This window comes from Heterodontus francisci, chromosome 27, assembly GCF_036365525.1.
Source record: "Heterodontus francisci isolate sHetFra1 chromosome 27, sHetFra1.hap1, whole genome shotgun sequence".
In the NCBI taxonomy this organism is placed as follows: domain Eukaryota; kingdom Metazoa; phylum Chordata; class Chondrichthyes; order Heterodontiformes; family Heterodontidae; genus Heterodontus; species Heterodontus francisci.
This window is the reverse complement of record NC_090397.1, coordinates 8,878,638-8,898,402: the sequence shown is the minus strand read 5'-3', so window position 1 is coordinate 8,898,402 and position 19,765 is coordinate 8,878,638. Positions and strand designations below refer to the sequence as shown.

At 43.8% G+C, this 19,765-nt stretch overlaps 1 protein-coding gene across 2 annotated transcripts in view; it reads right to left on the bottom strand.

Moving 5' to 3' along the window:
• hal (histidine ammonia-lyase) overlaps positions 1–19,765 on the bottom strand; it is a 53,127-nt gene that overhangs the window by 24,445 nt on the left and 8,917 nt on the right. For both annotated transcript variants that reach the window (XM_068058773.1, XM_068058772.1), the window contains exons 10-16: positions 15,831–15,878; positions 11,259–11,406; positions 10,309–10,404; positions 10,153–10,211; positions 9,150–9,230; positions 4,399–4,464; positions 3,499–3,664 (exon numbers count right to left, since the gene is read on the bottom strand). In XM_068058773.1, coding sequence (XP_067914874.1) covers positions 3,499–3,664; positions 4,399–4,464; positions 9,150–9,230; positions 10,153–10,211; positions 10,309–10,404; positions 11,259–11,406; positions 15,831–15,878 — 664 coding nt within the window. The remainder of the gene's footprint in view (positions 1–3,498; positions 3,665–4,398; positions 4,465–9,149; positions 9,231–10,152; positions 10,212–10,308; positions 10,405–11,258; positions 11,407–15,830; positions 15,879–19,765) is intronic.

The following is a 19,765-nucleotide window of genomic DNA, read 5'->3' as shown; positions in this document are numbered from 1 at the left end:
ATAGAAGTAGAAAAGAGGAGTAAGGTGCATAAAGGAGTGAGAGTGTTAGTGTTATGATGGTGCTTCTTTATTTTTCAAGTTTTTTTTGAGGACTCGTATTTTAGAATTATGGACATTTGGAAAAACTGAAAAGGTTTCCATGGATGTTTTTTCACTGGGGTCATTGAAAAGAGGTCATCGGAAGGTCTTTTGGACATGGTTTGTAAACAACCCTTACTGGAAGTCACCTGTCTTCAGATAAATACCCAGCAGGGGCTTTTTGACTTGGGGGAAATGTTGACAGAGAAGTGACAGGTCAAGATTTACAGGGGTCAGGAGGCTTGACTAGAGATATTGTTTTTAGTTTCACATTGGACAGTGTGTTGGGGTGTGAACTGTTTTGAAGGCAGTTAGAATAATCCAGCCAAGAGAGCAGTCACCATCAGCAGCCTCTTCCATTACTTTGAAAAGCCTACCAGATTTTCCATCTCTTTAAGAAGCTCTTTGAAGCGAGTGTAAGAAATCGAGAAATTGATGCTGCATTCCTCCTGAAAGGCCTGCCAGAAACCCCTATTGCTGCAGTTCTTCTGGAAAGCCTGCCAAACTGATCCTCAACGTCACCTGAAAAGAACTGCTTTAGAAAGATCCCAGTGACAGCCGTCTATGCATATTTAGTATGCCATACCAAAAAGGAACACCTGACATCTTTCCATATCTTCTCTATTTTCTTCAAGAATTAGAAAGTATTTGGCCAAAGTATTTTTTGTCCTTTTTTTTGTAACAGAGCTCTAAAGAGAAAATCTCTATTTTTCTGGTTAGCCGGTGTATGTGTGTGAGGGGTTAAGGTAAAAGGGAACTTTCATATTTCAAACTGTGGGTTAATGCTTTGCTTCATTACTTGTCAAGCCTTGTTTTATAATAAATTGATATCATTGTTTATTAAAGAAATCTGATTGGTGTATGTTATTCTGGAATAAAGAGTAGAGTCAATGATTGACCACATCAGTAACTGGGTAAACATTTAAATATATGTTGTGACCTGTGGAGAAGTGGAACTAGAAAAGACAGTGCACTCCTCCCATCTCAGCTATAACATTAGATAGTACTGCAGAAGGAAGAATTACCATATTAGATAGGAGCAGATTAAGGGCCACGAGGAATACCAAGACAGGTTTAAAAAGCATGTATTGTTCCATAACAGTTTTTCCTGTCAAACTTTGCTTCCACTTTACCCTGGCTGAATCCCCTCTCAACCCATTGAAGTTAGTCCTCTTCCAATTTAGAAGTTCCACTTTAGATTGTTCCTTGCTCTTCTCCATTCCTAATCTAAACCTTACAATATGATGATCACTCTTTCCCAAGTGTTCCCCCACAGACACTTGGTCCACTTGGTCCACTTCATTCCCCAGCACCAGATCCAGCAATGCCTCCTTCCTAGTTGGACTGAGAACATACTGGCCAAGGAAGTTCTCGTGAACATATTTCAGAAATTCCTCATCCCTCCTTTCTCTTTACTCTAACATTATCCCAATCGATATTTGGGTAATTAAAGTCCCCAATATCATCACTCTATAATTCCTGCACCTCTCTGTGTGATTTACCTGCAGAGTTGCTCCTCTATCTCTCTCTCATTATTTGGAGACCAATAGAATATACCCAGTATTGTGATCATACCCTTTTTTGCTTCTCAACCATGACAAAATAATACTGGAAGCAGAGATGGTAGAGGAAATAGATGGGGTGAAAACTGATGGGCAGGATGTACTGGAAGGGCTGTCTATGCTGAGAGTGGATAAGTCGCCTGGTCTGGATGGTTTGCATCCCAGGTTGCTAAAGGAAGTGGAAGTGGAGATAGTGGAAGGGCTTGCCATAATCTTCCATTCTTCCCAAGATATGGGAGAGGAGCCAGAGGATTGGAAAGTGGCAAATGTGACACCCTTATTCAAGAAAGGGCGTAAGGACAGTCCTAACAACTATAGGCTCATCAGTTTATTATCATGGTAGGTAAGGTTTTAGAAACAATAATCAGGGAAAAAATTAACAGGCACTTGGAGAGGTTTGAGTTAGTTAAAACAGGCAGCACAGATTTGTAAAAGGCAGATCGTGTTTTACTGATCGAATTGAATTTTCTGAAGTAACAGAAAAGGTTGATGAAGGGAAAGCAATGCAGGTTGTCTATAGTGATTTTAAGAAAGCATTTGACTAAGTACCGCATGAAAGGCTGGTTAACAAAACTGAGGCTCATGGAATCGGCGGGTCAGTGTCCAATTGAATAAAAAATTGGCTAAAGGACAGAAAACAGTGAGTCGTGGTAAATGGTTATTTTTTGGACTGAGGATGGTAGAGAGTGGTGTTCCCCAAGGGTCAATGCAAAGATCTTTTTGATATATATATATGAATGACTTAATTATTGGAATACAGAGTTTCAAAATCTGCCAGTGATGCCAAACCTGGGTGCTGCAAACAGTGAGAATGATACCAATTGACTGCAATAGGCTAGTAGAATGAGCAGATAAGTGGCAGATGGAATTTAATACAGAGAAGTTTCTACTGATGCATTTTGGCAGAAGAGATAGGGAGAGGCAATATAGACTTAATGGCACAGTTCCAAATAGTGTGCAGGGAACTGGGGTTCATGTGCATAGATCTTTGAAGGTGGAAGGACATATTGAGAGCAATTAGCAAAGCATATGAAATCTTGGGCTTCATATATAAAGATATTGAGTACGAAAGCAGGGAAGTTATGCTGAACCTTTATAAAGCTCTGGTTAGGCCACAACTAGATTATTGCAATTATATTAAAGCAAAATATTGCGGATGCTGGAAATCTGAAATAAAAACAGTAAGTGCTGGAAATACACAGCAGGTCAGGCAGCATCTGTGGAGAGAGGAATAGAGTTAACGTTTCAGGTCTGTGACCTTTCATCAGAACTCTGTTCCTCTCTCCACAGGGGGGAATGTAAGGAAGAACTTTTTTACACAGTGAGTGGTAACGTCCTGGAACTTTGCTGCCTACACGGATGCAGTGATAATGAATGATTTCAAAAGGAAATTGGAAAGGCACATGAGGAAAATAAACTTGCAGGGCTACGGGAATAGAGCAGGGGAATGGGACTGATTGGATTGCTTTGCAGAGAGCCAGCATGTATTCGATGGGCTGAATGGCCTCCTTCTGTGCAGCAATGACTCTATTTAAATTAAGCCTCTTATCTCAAGGGAATACAAGTCAAGTTTATTCAATCTGCCTTGGATTGTATTTTTTTGTGTTTAGAATGCTGATCTAATTGATGTGTTTAAAATGATAAAAGCATGGCCTTTCAGGTGCGCTTGGGTCACAGTATATTGCTCCTCACTGCACCAATTGCTCCCCTGTTACTGCTCTCCCTCAGATCCTGCAACCTGCTCCGCTTCTTCCTCCTGCTGATGGCCAAGTGATCACTGATCTCTTGTTACTAACGCTCCAATAATAAAATAGCAACTAGTACAGAACCTGCTGAAATTCAGAATGATGTGACTTACCCAAGGCAGCTGCTGAGCAGTGAGCTATCATGAAGCCAGAGTTCAGACCCCCTTCATTGACCAGGAATGCAGGCAATTCACTCAGGGAGGGATTACACAGCCTTTCAATTCTCCTCTCGCTGATCGCAGCGAGCTCGTGAACACCAATCGCCAGATAGTCAAGGGCCTGTGTAAAAACAAACACAAGGAATTGCTTCTAGTCAACAGTACAGCAGTGATGCCTGATAATGGTCTAAAGGTCAAAGGTATTTTTTTCTGGCTGCTGCCTGTGATTTGGTTTTCTTTCATGATTATCAGGCCTTGTATCTGACAGAAATAAAAAGCATCCTTATCCATCGGAATACTTTTCACTATTTTAAAAACATGGTAGGATACTTGATATCTATAAGAATTACAGAATACGTCAGTGTCTTAGAGCTTTAACCACCATAGATAATAGGTAGACATTCTACAGATGTTTCGCCATGCAGGATCCAAAATAATGGACTCCACAAATCATAGAAATGTACAGCACAGGAGGAGGCCATTCAACCCATCATGCCTGTGCTGTCTTTCTGGAAGAGCTATCCAATTAGTCCCATTCCCGAGCTCTTTGCCCATAACCTTTTCCTTCTTCAAATGCTTGCCGTTTCAAATCCGTGTCTTATTCTGCTTCCCCCACTGTTTGTGTTCAGGCATTCTAAGTCCTAACAACCTTCTGGGTGACAAAGATTCGCCCAGCCTCTCTCCTCACTCTTCCTGATGATGAAAAATTTCTGACCTCCAGTGATCAACTCACCAACCAGCCAAACACTATTTCCCAATTTACTCCATCAAAACTCTTTCTAATTTTGAAAACCATTAACAGCTTCCCTCTTAATCTTCTTTATTCCAATAATATTGAGTGCAACAAATACTTACTTTCGCAGGATATTCTCCATGAAAGTTTCCGCCAGATATTGTCTCCCCTCTATCTGCAAACACCATCTTAAGTAAACAATTTAAGGTTTATAACCAGTGGCTATGACATCAGTGGGAACCCAGTACCCAGTACAAGGAAGCAAAAAATGTTACCATAGAATAAGTTGCACGAAGGCACTTAAAATAACTTTTTTCTGTTGACACAAGTAAAATTAGTCCCAAAGTTCTTGGTGAAAAAGAAAATTAGGATTAATTTAAATCCATCTTTTTTATTCAATAGACATACATAGTTAAATTCCAAAGTCTAAGCTACCAATTTTGCTGCAGATATAAACTATCTAGTACTACCACAGATAATAACATCTCTGCAGAGTTCCATATCCCTGCAGGGATCAGTTACATGATAGGTGAACTGGGATCTCACCGAGCAGATATTTGGGGAACGAAAGCAACATGGGTGATTCTTGAACTGCTCAGATGGACAGGGTCATAGAACTCAGGGACGGTCTGCAAGATGATGCTCCATTTAGTTCTGGGAAATGAAGGGAGACGATTAATCAATATGATAGTTGTACAAATGTTTATTTTCTGTTTTCTTAAACTTCTGTGTAATTTTATTCTTTGCAAGTAAATTCAAACTATTAGCTTTAGCCAGAAAGGTACGATCATTTTTCAGAGTGGGTAACCCGTGTGGGCCTCCAGCGTTCAACACTGTGGGAATTGTCAGTCCTACAGCACAATGTCCCAATCGCAGAAGTTTTAGATTGTAAGATGAGCAAGTTTTCTTATGGAAGCTGCCTTCAGTTTAAAGTAAGAACAAGGAGTGTTGGGAGAGAGCCCAGACTGTAACATTCTGGTTCCAAATAGTTAAGTGCTTCTCTTGTGCCACAAAACTAGGCATTCTCTCTGCGGGGAAGTGTTGGTGTAGTGATAATGTCACTGTGCTAGTTATCCAGAGCCCAGGCTAATTCTCTGGGGACATGAGTTTAAATCCCACCGCAGCAGATGGTGAAATTTGAATTCAATTAATAATTCTGTCTAAGTCTAACGATGGCCATGAAACCATTGTCGATTGTTGTAAAACCCCACCTGGTTCACTCATTAGGAAAGGAAATCTTCCACCCTTACCTCGTCTGGCCTAAAGATGACTCCAGACTCACAGCAATTTGATTGACTCTTAATATGCCCTCTGAAATGGCATGGCAAGCCACTCAGTTCAAGGACAATTAGGGATGGGCAAACAAATGCTGGCCTAACCAGCGATGCCTACATGCCGCAAAATGAATAACAAAAAACAAAATAAACAAGGTACAGAGTCCTATTTAACCCTAGGCTCAGCTTCCTCCCCATATCCTCTCCATCACAAAGATTTCACCTCCGTAACATCACCCAATTCTGTCCCATCTCAGCCTATCTGCTGCCGAAACCCTTATTCATGCTATTGTTCTCTCCAGACTCAAAGTTCCAATGCTCTCCTGAACAGAATCCCATCTTCCACACTCCACAAACTTGAACTTATCCAAAACTCTGCTGCCCACATCCTAACTCACATCAAGACCCGTTCATCCTTCGCCCACTGTGCTCGCTGACTTACAATGGGTTCTGTCTCAAAGTTCATATCTCATCCGGACTGAACATTGAGTTCAATAATTTCAGAGCATGACAGGCCCCCTTTTTATTTTTATTTCTGATTACTTTTTCATTTTTTCTTTTTTATTTGTTTATTTTATTTTAGTGTGTTTCCACTGTGCCTACCCACTGTTTATTTTTTCATGTTTGTGCTTGGGGCCAAGTTGTTTATTCTTCTGTCAATTAACACCCTCTCTGCACTAACACATTGTCTTTCAACACACCATTAACATACCGTTTGCCTTTGCTCCATGACCTTCTTGTCACTTATTCTCTGTCACCCTATGTCCTATCAACACCTTGCCTTTTGTTATCTCTTGCCCCACCCCTGCTTTATTTGCTTAAAATCTATTACATTTCTAACCTCTGATGAAGGGTCACTGACTTGAAACGTTAACTCTGCTTCTCTCTCCACAGATGATGCGAGACCTGCTGAGTATTTCCAGCATTTCTTGTTTTTATTTCAGGTTTTCAGCATCTGCAGTATTTTGCTTTTGTTATAATATTCTCATCCTTGTGTTCAAATCTCTCCATGGTATTGCCCCCTCCTTATCTCTGTAATCTGTTCCTGCCTTACAAGCCCTTGTGTTCCTCCAATTATGACCTCTTGTGCATCCCCGATTTCCTTCACTCGAGCATTAGTGACAGACCTTCAGTTATATAGGCTCTAAGCTCTGGAATTCCCTCCATAAACCTCTCTGCATTTCTACCCCTCTCTTCTCCTTTAAGATGCTCCTTAAAATTTACCTATTTGGTCAAGCTTTTGGTCTCCTGTGGCTCGGTGTCAAAGTCTGTCTGATAATGCTCCTGTGAAATGCCTCGGGAGATTTCACCACATTAAAATTGTTATATAAATGCAAGTTGTTGTTGTATTAATCAGTCCCATAAGTCAACCTCACATCCCCTGTGAGCTGAAGTGCACCTTTTAAAACCCAGTATTGAGACAAATGATAGTGAGACTGAGGGGTCACAATAGGTCACCCTTAATCTGTACACCAGCTCCTGTAATATTGTGCTACGACCAGGTGAGAAAGGGGTCCCCTCTCAGCCTTTTCCTGGTTTGGCCGTAACAGGGTTTAATTTTTAAAACACCATGTTTTTAGCTTCCCCTCAGTGAATGCTTGCTCACTGCTCTCTAACTGTGATGGCAAAGAAATCAACCAGACAGGTTTTCTCAGATTTAAAGAAAAGTATAAGTTTATTAACCTTAAAACTCTCCTTCGGTTAAAACTACTAAAAATACACGGCGCGCCCCGGCTAGCATGCATACGCGATAAACACACATTCCGATAGAGACAGAGAAGGAGAAAGAATCAAGAAGAATGGTTTGAAGCAATAGCTGGAGTTCATTTACTGTCTTCTGTAAAGTCTTTGACTGCAGTTCGATCTTGCCATCTTGTGGGGGGCCAGTACACGCTTTCAAACTTGTTTCGATGGTTTTCTGTCTTCTGGAAATCCAGTTGCAGTCCCTTCTTTTCGTGAGAGAGAGCCAAGGAGACACCTTCCTTCTCTTTTGTCTTCAAATTGCAGTCTGACCCAAACTGCTCTGTGAACATAATTAAAACCAAACCTGGGCCAGCAGGCCAGTCATGTGACTATCTTTTTTATAAAACAACCTGCCCAGCGGTTTTGTGGATTCTTTCAATCTTAGTAGACATCCTCAGTCGGGGGGGGGCTGGAATGCTGACCTTCACACCCTCAATGTCTGGTGATCAAAATCCATTTGGTTAATTGAATCAGGGAGCAGTTCCATTGTCTTCTCCAGGCAACTGTCTCTTAGAATGCAAATGTTTCCAGCCACTGTCCTTTTAGAATTCAGGTGTAGCCATGTTTTAGTCCAGTAAGAGTTTAAAATTTAATGTTCCAAATGACAAAATTAATATGCCTCATTCTTGGCTTGATGTGGTTTTCCTCACAATTGTCAGAGCCGCCAAAGGAATGTGCCTCTCCTTATTGAACGCTAACTGAAATGGCACTTTACTGAGACAAGGCGTAGCTTCAACTGGTTTATTTGACATAAAATGTACGAATGTACACAGTTTACACAGGCAAATCAGTCAATTTTCCTACACTGCTCCATTATGAAAAATGGTAAAGGTACAAATTTACTGGCTCTCTAAACATCCACTCACTTTCTCTAGCTAAGCCATTCAAAGCTAAGCTGGTTTAGACTTTTGAAACAGAGACACTTTCTTCTTGTTGCTGCAGCTGCCAGGAGAGAGGAAAGGAAGGGAGGAAAAGAGAGAGAGAGAGCACATTTCCAGGAACAGCCCCTTCTTACCACTGTAAGGTGGCCTTGATCCACTAAGCTGTCTATCATAGTAACTGCCCTGTGGTGAAGGCCACTCTATTAATATTAAAGAGAGAGGATCCCATCTATCTGCTTCAGCTAAAGCCCTTGTTGTGCAGATGGAATGAAATGACACTTGGGCCTGCAAATATTTCAAGCAACCATCATCCTATAATGACGAGCAATATTTGGGATTGTATATTAACTGTCCTCCCAATGAATAATCAATGAATACATCAAGTCACTACTGTTGAGACTAATTCTAGGCCGCTGACTTATTGTTGAGAAAAAAGTGCTGAATTTAACATTATCGCAATATTATAAGTTCAAAAATTCCACCTAAGGAAACGCAGGCAAAATGCAACTTGGTCTTTACTTGGCAAACAATAGGACAAGGATTATACTCATACTATGTATAAATTTAACAACAACTTCACCAATAGCAGGGCAAGGAATCTCTCTGAATTTGGCCATTAAACATAACAGTGGGTTGGGTCAAGACAGGTTATTTTGGTATACTGAAATTCATTAATTTCTGTGCTGTTGTCGCATTCTTTCCAACTATCCATAACAAGCAACATCGCGTTCCCCTAGTACATATTCCCCTTTTATTGGGTGGTTTGGCACTTTAAAATTGATTAGGTTTAGCCTTTATTGCAATACATCAAATACCACTTCCATCTTCATATATGTCTTTTACAGTAATTGTCTTAACTGACCTCTGTACCTCCTTTCAAAACTTCTTTCAGTATCTCACTGTGGTAGACCCAGAGCTGACACAGTCTGAAAGAAAAAAGCTTACACTGTGCTACATTAAACTCACAAAGGATACCGGATTATCTGTGGCGCTGTTAATTTCAGTCTCGAGGATATTTTTCACAAATGCAATAGTGTCATTCACTACCCCATGTACCTACAAAAAAAATGCATTAAATCAAGCAAATGTCAGCAACTTTTTGTTTTACTTCAGTAAGCACTCTTTTTTTTCTGAACTTTTAATATATGTGTCAGTGTTCTACCGAGCGTTCCCTGTACAAAGCAAGGATACACACAGAGGTCAGTGCTCATAATACTAATGCCCTTTGACGCACTAAAATGAGGAAAATCAGTTGCTGAGAGAATCCAGCACCAATTCTGCACCTGGTCACATGAGCTTCTTCTATCCTGTACGGAGATGTCAGCCTTGGTTCAATGATGAAACTGAACAAATAATCCAGGCTGACACTCCAGTGCTGTACTGAGGGAGTGCTGCACTGCTGGAGGTGTCGCCCTTTGGATGAACTGAGGACCACTTGCCCTCTCGAGTGGATATAAAAGATCCAAGGGCAGTATTTCAAAGAAGAGCCAAGAATTCTCCCACTGCTTTTTTTAATATAGATAAATGACTTGGATATTGGAATGCAGAGTAAAATTTCAAAATGGGAAATTAAATATGCATTTGAGGGAAATGAGCTTGCATGGCTATGGGGTTAGAGTGGGGGAATGGGACTGACTGGATTACTGTACAGAGAGCTAGCACGGACTCGATGAGCCGAATGACCACCTTCTGTGCCGTAATGACTCTATGTCTCTCTATGGTGTCCAAGCCAATATTTATCACAAAAACACAAAAATTTGCTGTAAGGAGCTTTGGGATATTCTGAGGTCATGAGTGGTGCTATAGCAACAGCAGAAACAGGAAGTACAATCAGGTAATCAACAGCATTACAGTACATGTGATCTAGTTCATTGAGGCTTTACTGTGTGTGTCAAGCACTGGCATCTGCTGCTGGTAAACCCTAGCCCGAAAGCAGTGCGACACCATCAGGTTCCAGAGAAGCGTTGGAAGCGCCTACCTGTGGGCAGCATCGTAGGGTGTAGGCATCCTGAACACGGTCACAGAATCTGTGGCTTTCTGTGAATGGAGCACAACGTTACAGGAATGCCGCAACAAACCTCCAGAAGTACGCTCGAAATCGCTATTCATGGTCTCTTACTTGGGAAGGGCTTACCTGCTATTTCCGAGGGATGGTGATCAGAACCCAACAGTGACCTAAATCGAAAGGCTACCTCCATCTGGCCAGGATGAGGACGCAATTTGTGAATGTCTAAACACACGGACAACAGCAAAATTGAGTACAGAGGTAACCAGTAGCTGAAGATTGTGTTCTATTTGCACAGAGGACTTTATAGCTTGTCATTAAAAGCATTTCATGGACCCAACTCATTGGATAGTTTCATCTCTTAGTCGGCCCACTGCGTCTTCTTGCACTCACAATGTTACAATGCACACGGACGACATTTGCCAAGTTGATTCAAGTTAGGGTATACATTCCACTCTTCACCAACTAGCAAAAAAAAAAGTGTTGTGATAAAGTGGGGAGGGGGGGGGATTCATTTTGTTACTTGCAGAAGGAATAGTATCTCTATTTATTTAAAGGACTGCACCAACACAAGATTCACAGTGGTAGAAGACAGTAGTGTGGTGAGGGTCTGTGATGTGAGGGGCCTCTGTGGTGAGGGGCCTGTGTGGTAGGGGGTGAAGGACCTGTGTGCAAGGTAATGAGGGGCCTGTGGTTGCTGAGGGGCCAGTGTGGTGGGTAATAAGGGGCTCCTGTACTGCGATATTGGTGAATTGGGTGTGGAACGGGGACTAACTAGCATCTTTATTTTAATTCATTCTGGGATGTGAGCTTCACTGGCAAGGCCAGCATTTATTGCCTATCCCTATGTACCATGGAACAGGAAGTAATAGTGTCGCTTTTCCATTATAATCCAAACAATCTTTAATAAATAAATGTTCTAGCAAAGATTAAACATTTTAATTGTTAAACACATTAAGTTGGGATAAGGACAGTGCAGAAGGTTATCTCAGTGGATATTATGTGTGTGCACTGTGTGATCTGAGGAGTCCAAAAAACCACCATAACTAAACATGCAGTAGCTCCCAGTAACCACTCACCGCTGTCAAAGGCTCTGGTAGTGCCTTTCAGAACCTCCAGTGTAAGAGCTGCTATAATGTCCGCCTGTTGGGCTATAGCCTTCGCTCTCTCCACTGCCTCAGCGCCTAGTGACGTGATCATCTGAGTCCCATTGATCAGGGCCAGTCCCTTTGTGATAAAGCAAAACACAATACTCTGCTAACATCATATGCACTGTCTCTGCAGAAGGAAGTTCAGCAGTGTCATGCCAAAACAAGACAATGGAGGAGGCAAATTAATGACCAGCATCAGTTTGAATGGAAAGATACATGTTTTCAGTACCTACACTAACAGGAAAAGTGGACACACAAGTTCAGAATGAATCATCTTGGTACTGATCACCCAGTCCCCTGGCCCAGTGCTCCCAGTACTAACGACCCTAGCTCCCCCCACACTCCCCACCACTGGTGCTGGGAATGTGCAGGAAAGAGGTGGAGCTTTGGGCGTGCCTCACACAAGGGGCTGAGAATACTAGAAGGCAGTGAAGGGCTGCTGACCAACAGATGTGCACTGAACATGAGGAGGCCAGGGTAATGGTTACATGCAGGGAGGCTCCTCTGCTAGGTACCAGCCCCAGCTTGCTCACACCCCACTATCAAAGCATAGGGAGCCTAGAACAACAGGCACTTCGCCAGGCTCGGATCTCCTCGATTAATATTTCAGGGAGCCAGCATTCCCGATATCATTGGCCCATATCTCTACTCTTGAGTTGCATCTATACTTTGCCAAGACCATCAAGGCAGAACTGCACTGCTCACTAAAATTGTGTGTGGACATTGTTGGCTGCAACCTGGATCTGATTGATACACATAGTGATCCCTGCCCTCCATTCTAACTCACTGTTACACAGTGATCCCTGCCCTCCATTCTAACTCACTGTTACACAGTGATCCCTGCCCTCCATTCTAACTCACTGTTACACAGTGATCCCTGCCCTCCATTCTAACTCACTGTTACACAGTGATCCCTGCCCTCCATTCTAACTCACTGTTACACAGTGATCCCTGCCCTCCATTCTAACTCACTGTTACACAGTGATCCCTGCCCTCCATTCTAACTCACTGTTACACAGAAGATTCCCTGCCCTCCATTCTAACTCACTGTTACACAGTGATCCCTGCCCTCCATTCTAACTCACTGTTACACAGTGATCCCTGCCCTCCATTCTAACTCACTGTTACACAGAAGATTCCCTGCCCTCCATCCTAACTCACTGTTACACAGAAGATTCCCTGCCCTCCATCCTAACTCACTGTTACACAGAAGATTCCCTGCCCTCCGTTCTAACTCAGTTACACAGAAGATTCCCTGCCCTCCATCCTAACTCACTGTTACACAGAAGATTCCCTGCCCTCCATCCTAACTCACTGTTACACAGAAGATTCCCTGCCCTCCATCCTAACTCACTGTTACACAGAAGATTCCCTGCCCTCCATCCTAACTCACTGTTACACAGAAGATTCCCTGCCCTCCATCCTAACTCACTGTTACACAGAAGATTCCCTGCCCTCCATCCTAACTCACTGTTATACAGAAGATTCCCTGCCCTCCATCCTAACTCACTTTTTGAAAGTGTTCCATTGCAACAGAGTTACTGAGGCAGGAGCTCAAAACAGCACAGTGAGATCCCCACTTTACTTCATCCAGATGCTGGAGGAAGAGGAGGAGGCTGTAACAGAAGTCTCATTAATTGGGCTAAAACAGTTGAAAGTGTGAGGTTGCATCGTCTAAGCTTGTATTCCGAGTTCGAAGATGAAGGGGTGACCTAACTGAAGTGTTTAAGATGATTAAAGGATTTGATAGGTTAGATAGCGAGAAACTATTTCTTCTGGTCGAGGTGTCCAGAACAAAGAGGCATAAACTTAAAATTAGAGCTCGGCCATTCAGGGGTAATGCTAAGAAGCATTTCCTTACACAAAGGGTAGTGGAAATCTGGAACACTCTCTGTCCCAAAAAGCTGCTTGGGCTTGAGGTAAACAGAACATTTCAAACTGAAACTGATAGATTTTTGTATTAAGGCTACAAGACCAAGCTAGGTACATGGAGTGAAGATACAGATGATACAGATAATCAAATTGAATGGTGTACAACAGGCGAGAGGGGCTAAATGGCCTCCTCCTCTTCCAAAGTGCCACTGAAATCAATGGAAAACAGTTTGGGAGGGGTGTAAAATGGTCTGCGGGTTCACTACCACTTGTTTCACACTTCTTGCCCAAAGTCAAAATTCCCCCCAGTATGTTCACCATTTTTCTTGTTTTAATGAACTGTTGCTCTGAAGTGATCGTGAATGCACAATGAGGCCCTCAGCCCTTTGGTTTCTCGGCTACTCATATAGCTGTCAGGTCAATGGTCTACAACTGCAGCCTTCAACTGCAGCCAATATTTACACAACACAGAGGTTAACATGGTTTAGCCAGAGATTTAGCAACAAGTGACACTTGTTGACTGGTCCCTGTTACAGATCAGGCATGAGAAGGTTGTAAGTGTGGGGGAAGAACGAGACATTGACCCCAGTCTGACCCCCATTTCAAATCCCAGCCATCTGCCGTGTCCCTGGACATCCCGGCTCGCAGAGAGCTAATTGGCCACAGTGGGAGTGGGGGAGCTGTCCGTTTCGGCTGATGACATAGTTATTAAAGTGCAATGCCAGGTATTTATCTCGGAGACATTTTCCAGACTGCTCATGAATAATTGGCAATAAGGAGCTGGAACTCCACATTAATGCAGACTGACCTTCCATCAGCTGTGGGAAAGGGTGACACAGGAGAATGTCAACCTCCGCACCTCCTCCCCCTGCATCTATCAACATCATCAGGGCGGAGGGGAGCGGCAGTGCTAGAACTGCCACAGCTGGAGTTTCACAATATAAAGAAAAAGGGTGAGGGAACAGGAAACTGTCCTAAATTACACCCTCCTCCCCCCCCCCCCCCCACACACACACAACCTGTGGCATTAATCCATCTTCTGACCCCAGAATCTCACTGCCCGTTTCTGAGACCGGATTGAATGATTAGGTTATAAGAAAATCACTCATTCCATTAAAATATTCCACCAGTTTGATGTTTTGATTAATCTGTCACATTGGTGACCATCTAGTTATGACCCTCAGTGTGAGGGTGTCAATCAACACCTCTCAGGTTAAAGGTGGCTTTGAGGTGAAATCTCTGGGAATGAGAGAGTGAAATGGGTTTGGATATATTAAATGGTAGACTTAATAATCAAATATCTGGGAACTCCCAGCCCCGGGAACTCTGGACTGTCTGGGCCCTGGGAACTCGGGATCACTGTAGGTGATTAATCAGCCAGCCTGGCTCACTGATGACACCTGTCACAGTAGCATTGGCACTGAGGACTGTAATTCTTCCTGCTTCTGCCCCAAGGTAACTTGGAAAGGCTGTGACCCCAAAGGATAGAGTGTTTATAGCTGAGTAACAAGGATAAGGTTTACCAGTGCTGTAGGGTTTATAAGCTGGGTGCTTTTAGCTGGTTAAATGCCAGCAGTAACCCCACCCTCACTAGGGATTTCTTAGTTATAGCTCTTACCAGCCTGAATCTAGGTCTATAGTGGGTTCCTGTGAGTATGCATTCAAGTTGGACATATGGAAACTCTACCCCATGTGGATTCTCTCAGTGGTTCCTCTGCAGTCCATTAAATGATGCCAGGGTACTTTGTAAAATTTGCTTCGCTGTGATGGTAGTTATACTGCAGCCAGTTTATAGCCTAAGGCTGGCTCCTCAAGACGGACCCACATGCCATCTGTTAAACTAAACCCTGCCGTTTGTGTTCCTTCGACAGGACTATAGTGTAGAATTGATGTGAGGTGTGCAATGCACTGGCTTACAGCGCAGGTCCCTCGGAGAACAGACACACTCATAGTTTAGGATTCTGTAGTTCCAACCAGATATTGGGATCTACTTCCATGATTATGGTTATAAGTCAGCATACACCAGTGCCAGCTGTGCCTCAGTGCCCAGCACCTTTGCCCTGAGGCAGAAGGTATTTGGGTCAAGTTGCATTCCACAGACTTGAGCACAAGTTCCAGACTAACACTCCAGTGCAATAGTGAGGGAGTGCTGCACTGTGGGAGGTGCCGCCTTTTGGATGAGATGTTAAACCAAGACCCCATCTGCCCTCTCAGGTGAATTGTCAAATATGCCCCGAGACTATTTGAAGAAGAGGAGGGGAGTTCTCCCCAGTGTCCGACCCAATATTTATCCCGCAATCAACATCACTTTAAACAGATTATCCAGTCAGTTACACGTTACTGTTGGTGAGATCTTGCTGTGCGCAAATTGGCAGCTGTGTTTGCTACATGACAACAGTGACTACACTTCAAAAGTATTTCACAGGCTGCAAAGCACTTTGGGATGTCCTGAGGCCGTGAAAGCTGCTAAATAAATGCAAGTTCTTTCTTTAAGCAAGCATCAGCTGACCAGACAGACCTGTTTGACGCCCAATATACAGAGAGAGAGAGAGATATAATGGTTCGTTGTGAAAATAGTGCCAGTTAGAGAAAGAAAGAGCAGCTGAAAATACAAACTCTGGAATTTACCTCCTTTGGTTTCAGTGTAACAGGTTTCAGTCCATGTGCTTGTAAAACCTAAAGAGAAGATGGTTCATTACTGCACCAAACAAGCGTGATGTTAAACAGGAAACACTCATCAAAATTGACGACCGTTAAGAATTTATATTAAAATGCTGCTATTAACGGCTTAAATCCACAACACACAGAAGCTTCTGGAAAATGTAGATTAGATTCGGACTGAAGGCTGGATTGTCAATTGTCCGTGGGGTTGGGACCAGGTGCGGACGGGATTTGAAAATCGTGGTCCAGGAGGTCGTCTCTGGAGCGCGATGACTCCGGGACAGTCTGCAGTTTTCAATGTGAGGGAATGAGGGGGAGTGGGTGATGGAACAGGGAAGCTGCTCACCTCCTCATGCAGGAGCTCATTAAGGGGCCAGGGTTGGGGTGGGTTTCCGCGCTGTAACTTTCAAATGGGATTTCAGCGTGCCTGACCAGTCCGGTGCCCGATAGTGCACAGCTGTCGGGAACAGGGCAACCTTTATTGTTGGAAGGTGAAATGTTTTGTGCCCACAGGGATCTTGCACCGGGTCTAGTGCAGAGCATTTTAAAAATTATTTTGGAAGCGCTGCCTCACCTCTTTATTCTGCAGTCCCGCCATGGAGCTGCCTGCTCTCATCGGCAAGGCAGCGGGAGGCCCCATCATGGCTGCAGCCTGCCTTTGCTGCTCATACTCCGCAGGCAGCTCCCGCCTCCTGCAGGCGCTCAGCGTCATTAATTGGCCGCTGAGCTCACCTTCTGCCCAGTCAGGACATTAACATCGAAGATCGCGTCACGTTAGCAACGCAGTTCAGACTGTGGGGTCAGGACCTGGAAATCATCTGGGCGTCGGGTTCCCAACCATATTTTGAAAATTGAGCCCTGAGTCCAGAATGCGATTTTATCACATTTCAGTTTCAGGAAATGGAGCTTAAAGTATTCCAGTGACATGGAATGGTTTCAGTTAACCAAGGGGCCCAGCCTAGGAGGGCAGAGGCTGGTTTGATTGGCTTCTCAATTACCCAAGAGCTTTAGAGAGCATCATAGGTCAGGTTTTTGGCCCTCTGGCTTGCTGGAACACAAAAGTACTGGCTGCAGGTATTTGAGCCCCGAGTTTAACTCTAACCTCCTGGTGCAGCGAGCAGTTAAAATGGTGGCTGGGTGCTCCTGACATATTCTCGCGTGCCCCTATTTTAACACCCATGATTTTGGCAGTGTTGGGGCTGACCACCACAAACAAGCAAGATGTCTCAATAATATTTAATTGTCAGGATCCAAAGATATCATTCAGACCCCCATACGATCGCTAATCACAGGAGTGACATTTGTGAAGGAATCACGAGGGAAAGCTGGCAACACACAGGAGCAACAAATATAGTCTTTTCTACCCACGGCTTCCCTCCCCCTTAGAACAGCACCGAGAAATCGATGATCAGAAAGAGGGAAGCACAGCAAGTTTGAACAGTAGAGATGGGGAGTGTTTGCTCAGAGAACACAGATGCCAGAGAGGTGTTCTATGTGAACAGTCCAGGACCTCTTGGGCTTCATAGAGAGTCAAGACTAGGATATGGATATATGGATTTGGCATGAAAGAATTCGGGTTTCTTGGATACAGCGTCAGTAAGAAGGAAGATGTGGGAGAAACACTTGAGCTCAGAAGAGATACAGAGGCCAAGAATCTTGACAGATGAGGGCAATCTCAGGTTGGAGTCACCAAGCGTAAACTGTAGTACAGGCTGGCTAAAGTTGGGAGAGACGTGAAATGCTTTACGTTTATTAGTTCATGGGATGTGGGCTTCACTGGCAGCGCCAGCTTTTATTGCTCATTCTTAAATGTCCTTGTGAAGGTGGTGGTGAGCTGCCTTCTTGAACCGCTGCAGTCCATGTGGGGTAGGTACATCCACAGTGCTGTTAGGAAGGGAGCTCCAGGATTTTGATCCAGTGACAGTGAAGGAACGGCGATATAGTTCCAAGTCAGGATGGTGTGTGGCTTGGAGGGGAACTTTATTCTTAATCGTTCGTGGGATGTGGGCATTGCTGGGTAGTCCGGCATTTATTGCCCGTCCCTAATTGCCCTTGAGAAGGTGGTGGTGAGCTGCCTTCTTGAACCGCTGCAGTTTTTGGGGTGCAGGTACACCCACAGTGCTATTGGAAAGGGAGTTCCAGGATTTTGACCCAGTGACAGTGAAGGAACGGCAATTATAGTTCCAAGTCAGGATGGTGTGTGACTTGGAGGGAAACTTGCAGGTGGTGGTGTTCCCGTGCATCTGCTGCCCTTGTCTTTCTAGGTGGCAGAGGTCACGTGTTTGAAAGGTGCTGTTGAAGGAGTCTTGGCAAGTTGCTGCAGTGCATCCTGTAGACGGTACTCACTGCTGCCACTGTGCCTTTGACCTACTCTTGTAGCCACAGCATTTATGTGGCTGGTCCAGTTCAGTTTCTGGTCAATGGTAACTTGCAGGATGTTGATAGTGGGGGATTCAATGATGGTAATGCCATTGAACATCAAGTGGAGATGGTTAGATTCTCTTGTTTGAGATGGTCATTGCCTGGCATTTGTGCGGTGCGAATGTTACTTGCCACTTATCAGCCCAAGTCCAGGTCTTGCTGCATCTGGACATGGGTTGCTTCAGTATCTGAGGAGTTGTGAATGTGCAATCATCAGCGAACACCCCCACTTTTGACCTTATGATTGAAAGAAGGTCATTGATGAAGCAGCTGAAGATGATTGGGTCTGGGGCACTACCCTGAGGAACTCCTGCTGAGATGCCCTGGGACTGAGACGATTGACCTCCAACAACCACAACCATCTTCCTTTGCGCTTGGTATGACTCCAACCAGCGGAGTGTTTTCCCCTGATTCCCATTGACTCCAGTTTTGCTCGGGCTCCTTGATGCCATACTCGGTCAAAAGCTGACTTGATGTCAAGGGATGGTGTTCCTTTGCGTCAAAGCTAACATGGTTTTACTAAAGGGAAATTGTTTTTGACAAATTTATCAGTTTTTTGAGGACATAACTAGTAGGGTCGATAAGGTGCCCCACACAAAAGGCTAATACGCAAGCTAAGAGCGCATAGAGCTGGGAGTAATGTATTTGCATGAAGAGAGGATTGGTTAATGGACAGGAGGCAGAATAGGGATAAACAGGGCATTTTCAAGTAAGCAGGCTGTAACCAGTGGAGTTCCCCAAGGATCAGAGCTGGGGCCTCAGGTATTTACAATGTATATTAATGACCTCGATGAAGAGACTGAGAGTAATGTATCTAAGTTTGCTGGCAATACAAAGCTAGGTAGGAATATAAGCTGCGAGGAGGACACAAGGAGGCTGCAAAGCGATATAGACAGGTTAAGTGAATGGGCAACATGATGGCAGATGGAGTATAACGTGGGGAAGTGTGGGTGATTCACTTTGGTAGTAAGAATAGAAAAGTAGAAGTGAAACTTGCAAATACGAACATATGAATTAGGAGCAGGAGTTGGCCATTCGCCCCCACGAGCCTGCTCCACCGTTCAATAAGTTCATGACTGAACTGATTACTCCACATTACCACCTACCCCCGATAACCTTTCACCCCCTTGCTTATCAAGAATCTATCTACTGCTGTGTACATAAATGTTGATGTTGAGAGAGACTTGAGTATACTGATATAAGGAATGCAGAAAGTTAGCATGTAGGTACAGCAAGCAATTAGGAAAGTAAAAGGGTCTGATGAAAGGTCACAGACCTGAAACGTTAACTCTGCTTCTCTCTCCACAGATGCTACCTGATCTGCTGAGTATTTCCAGCACTTTCGTTTTTATTTTAGGCAAGTGGTATGTTGGCCTTTATTGCAAGGAGATTGGAGTACAGGAATAAAGAGTTCTTGCTGCAATTGCATAGGGTTTTGGTGAGATCACACCTGCAGTACTGTGTGATGGTTTGGTCTCCAT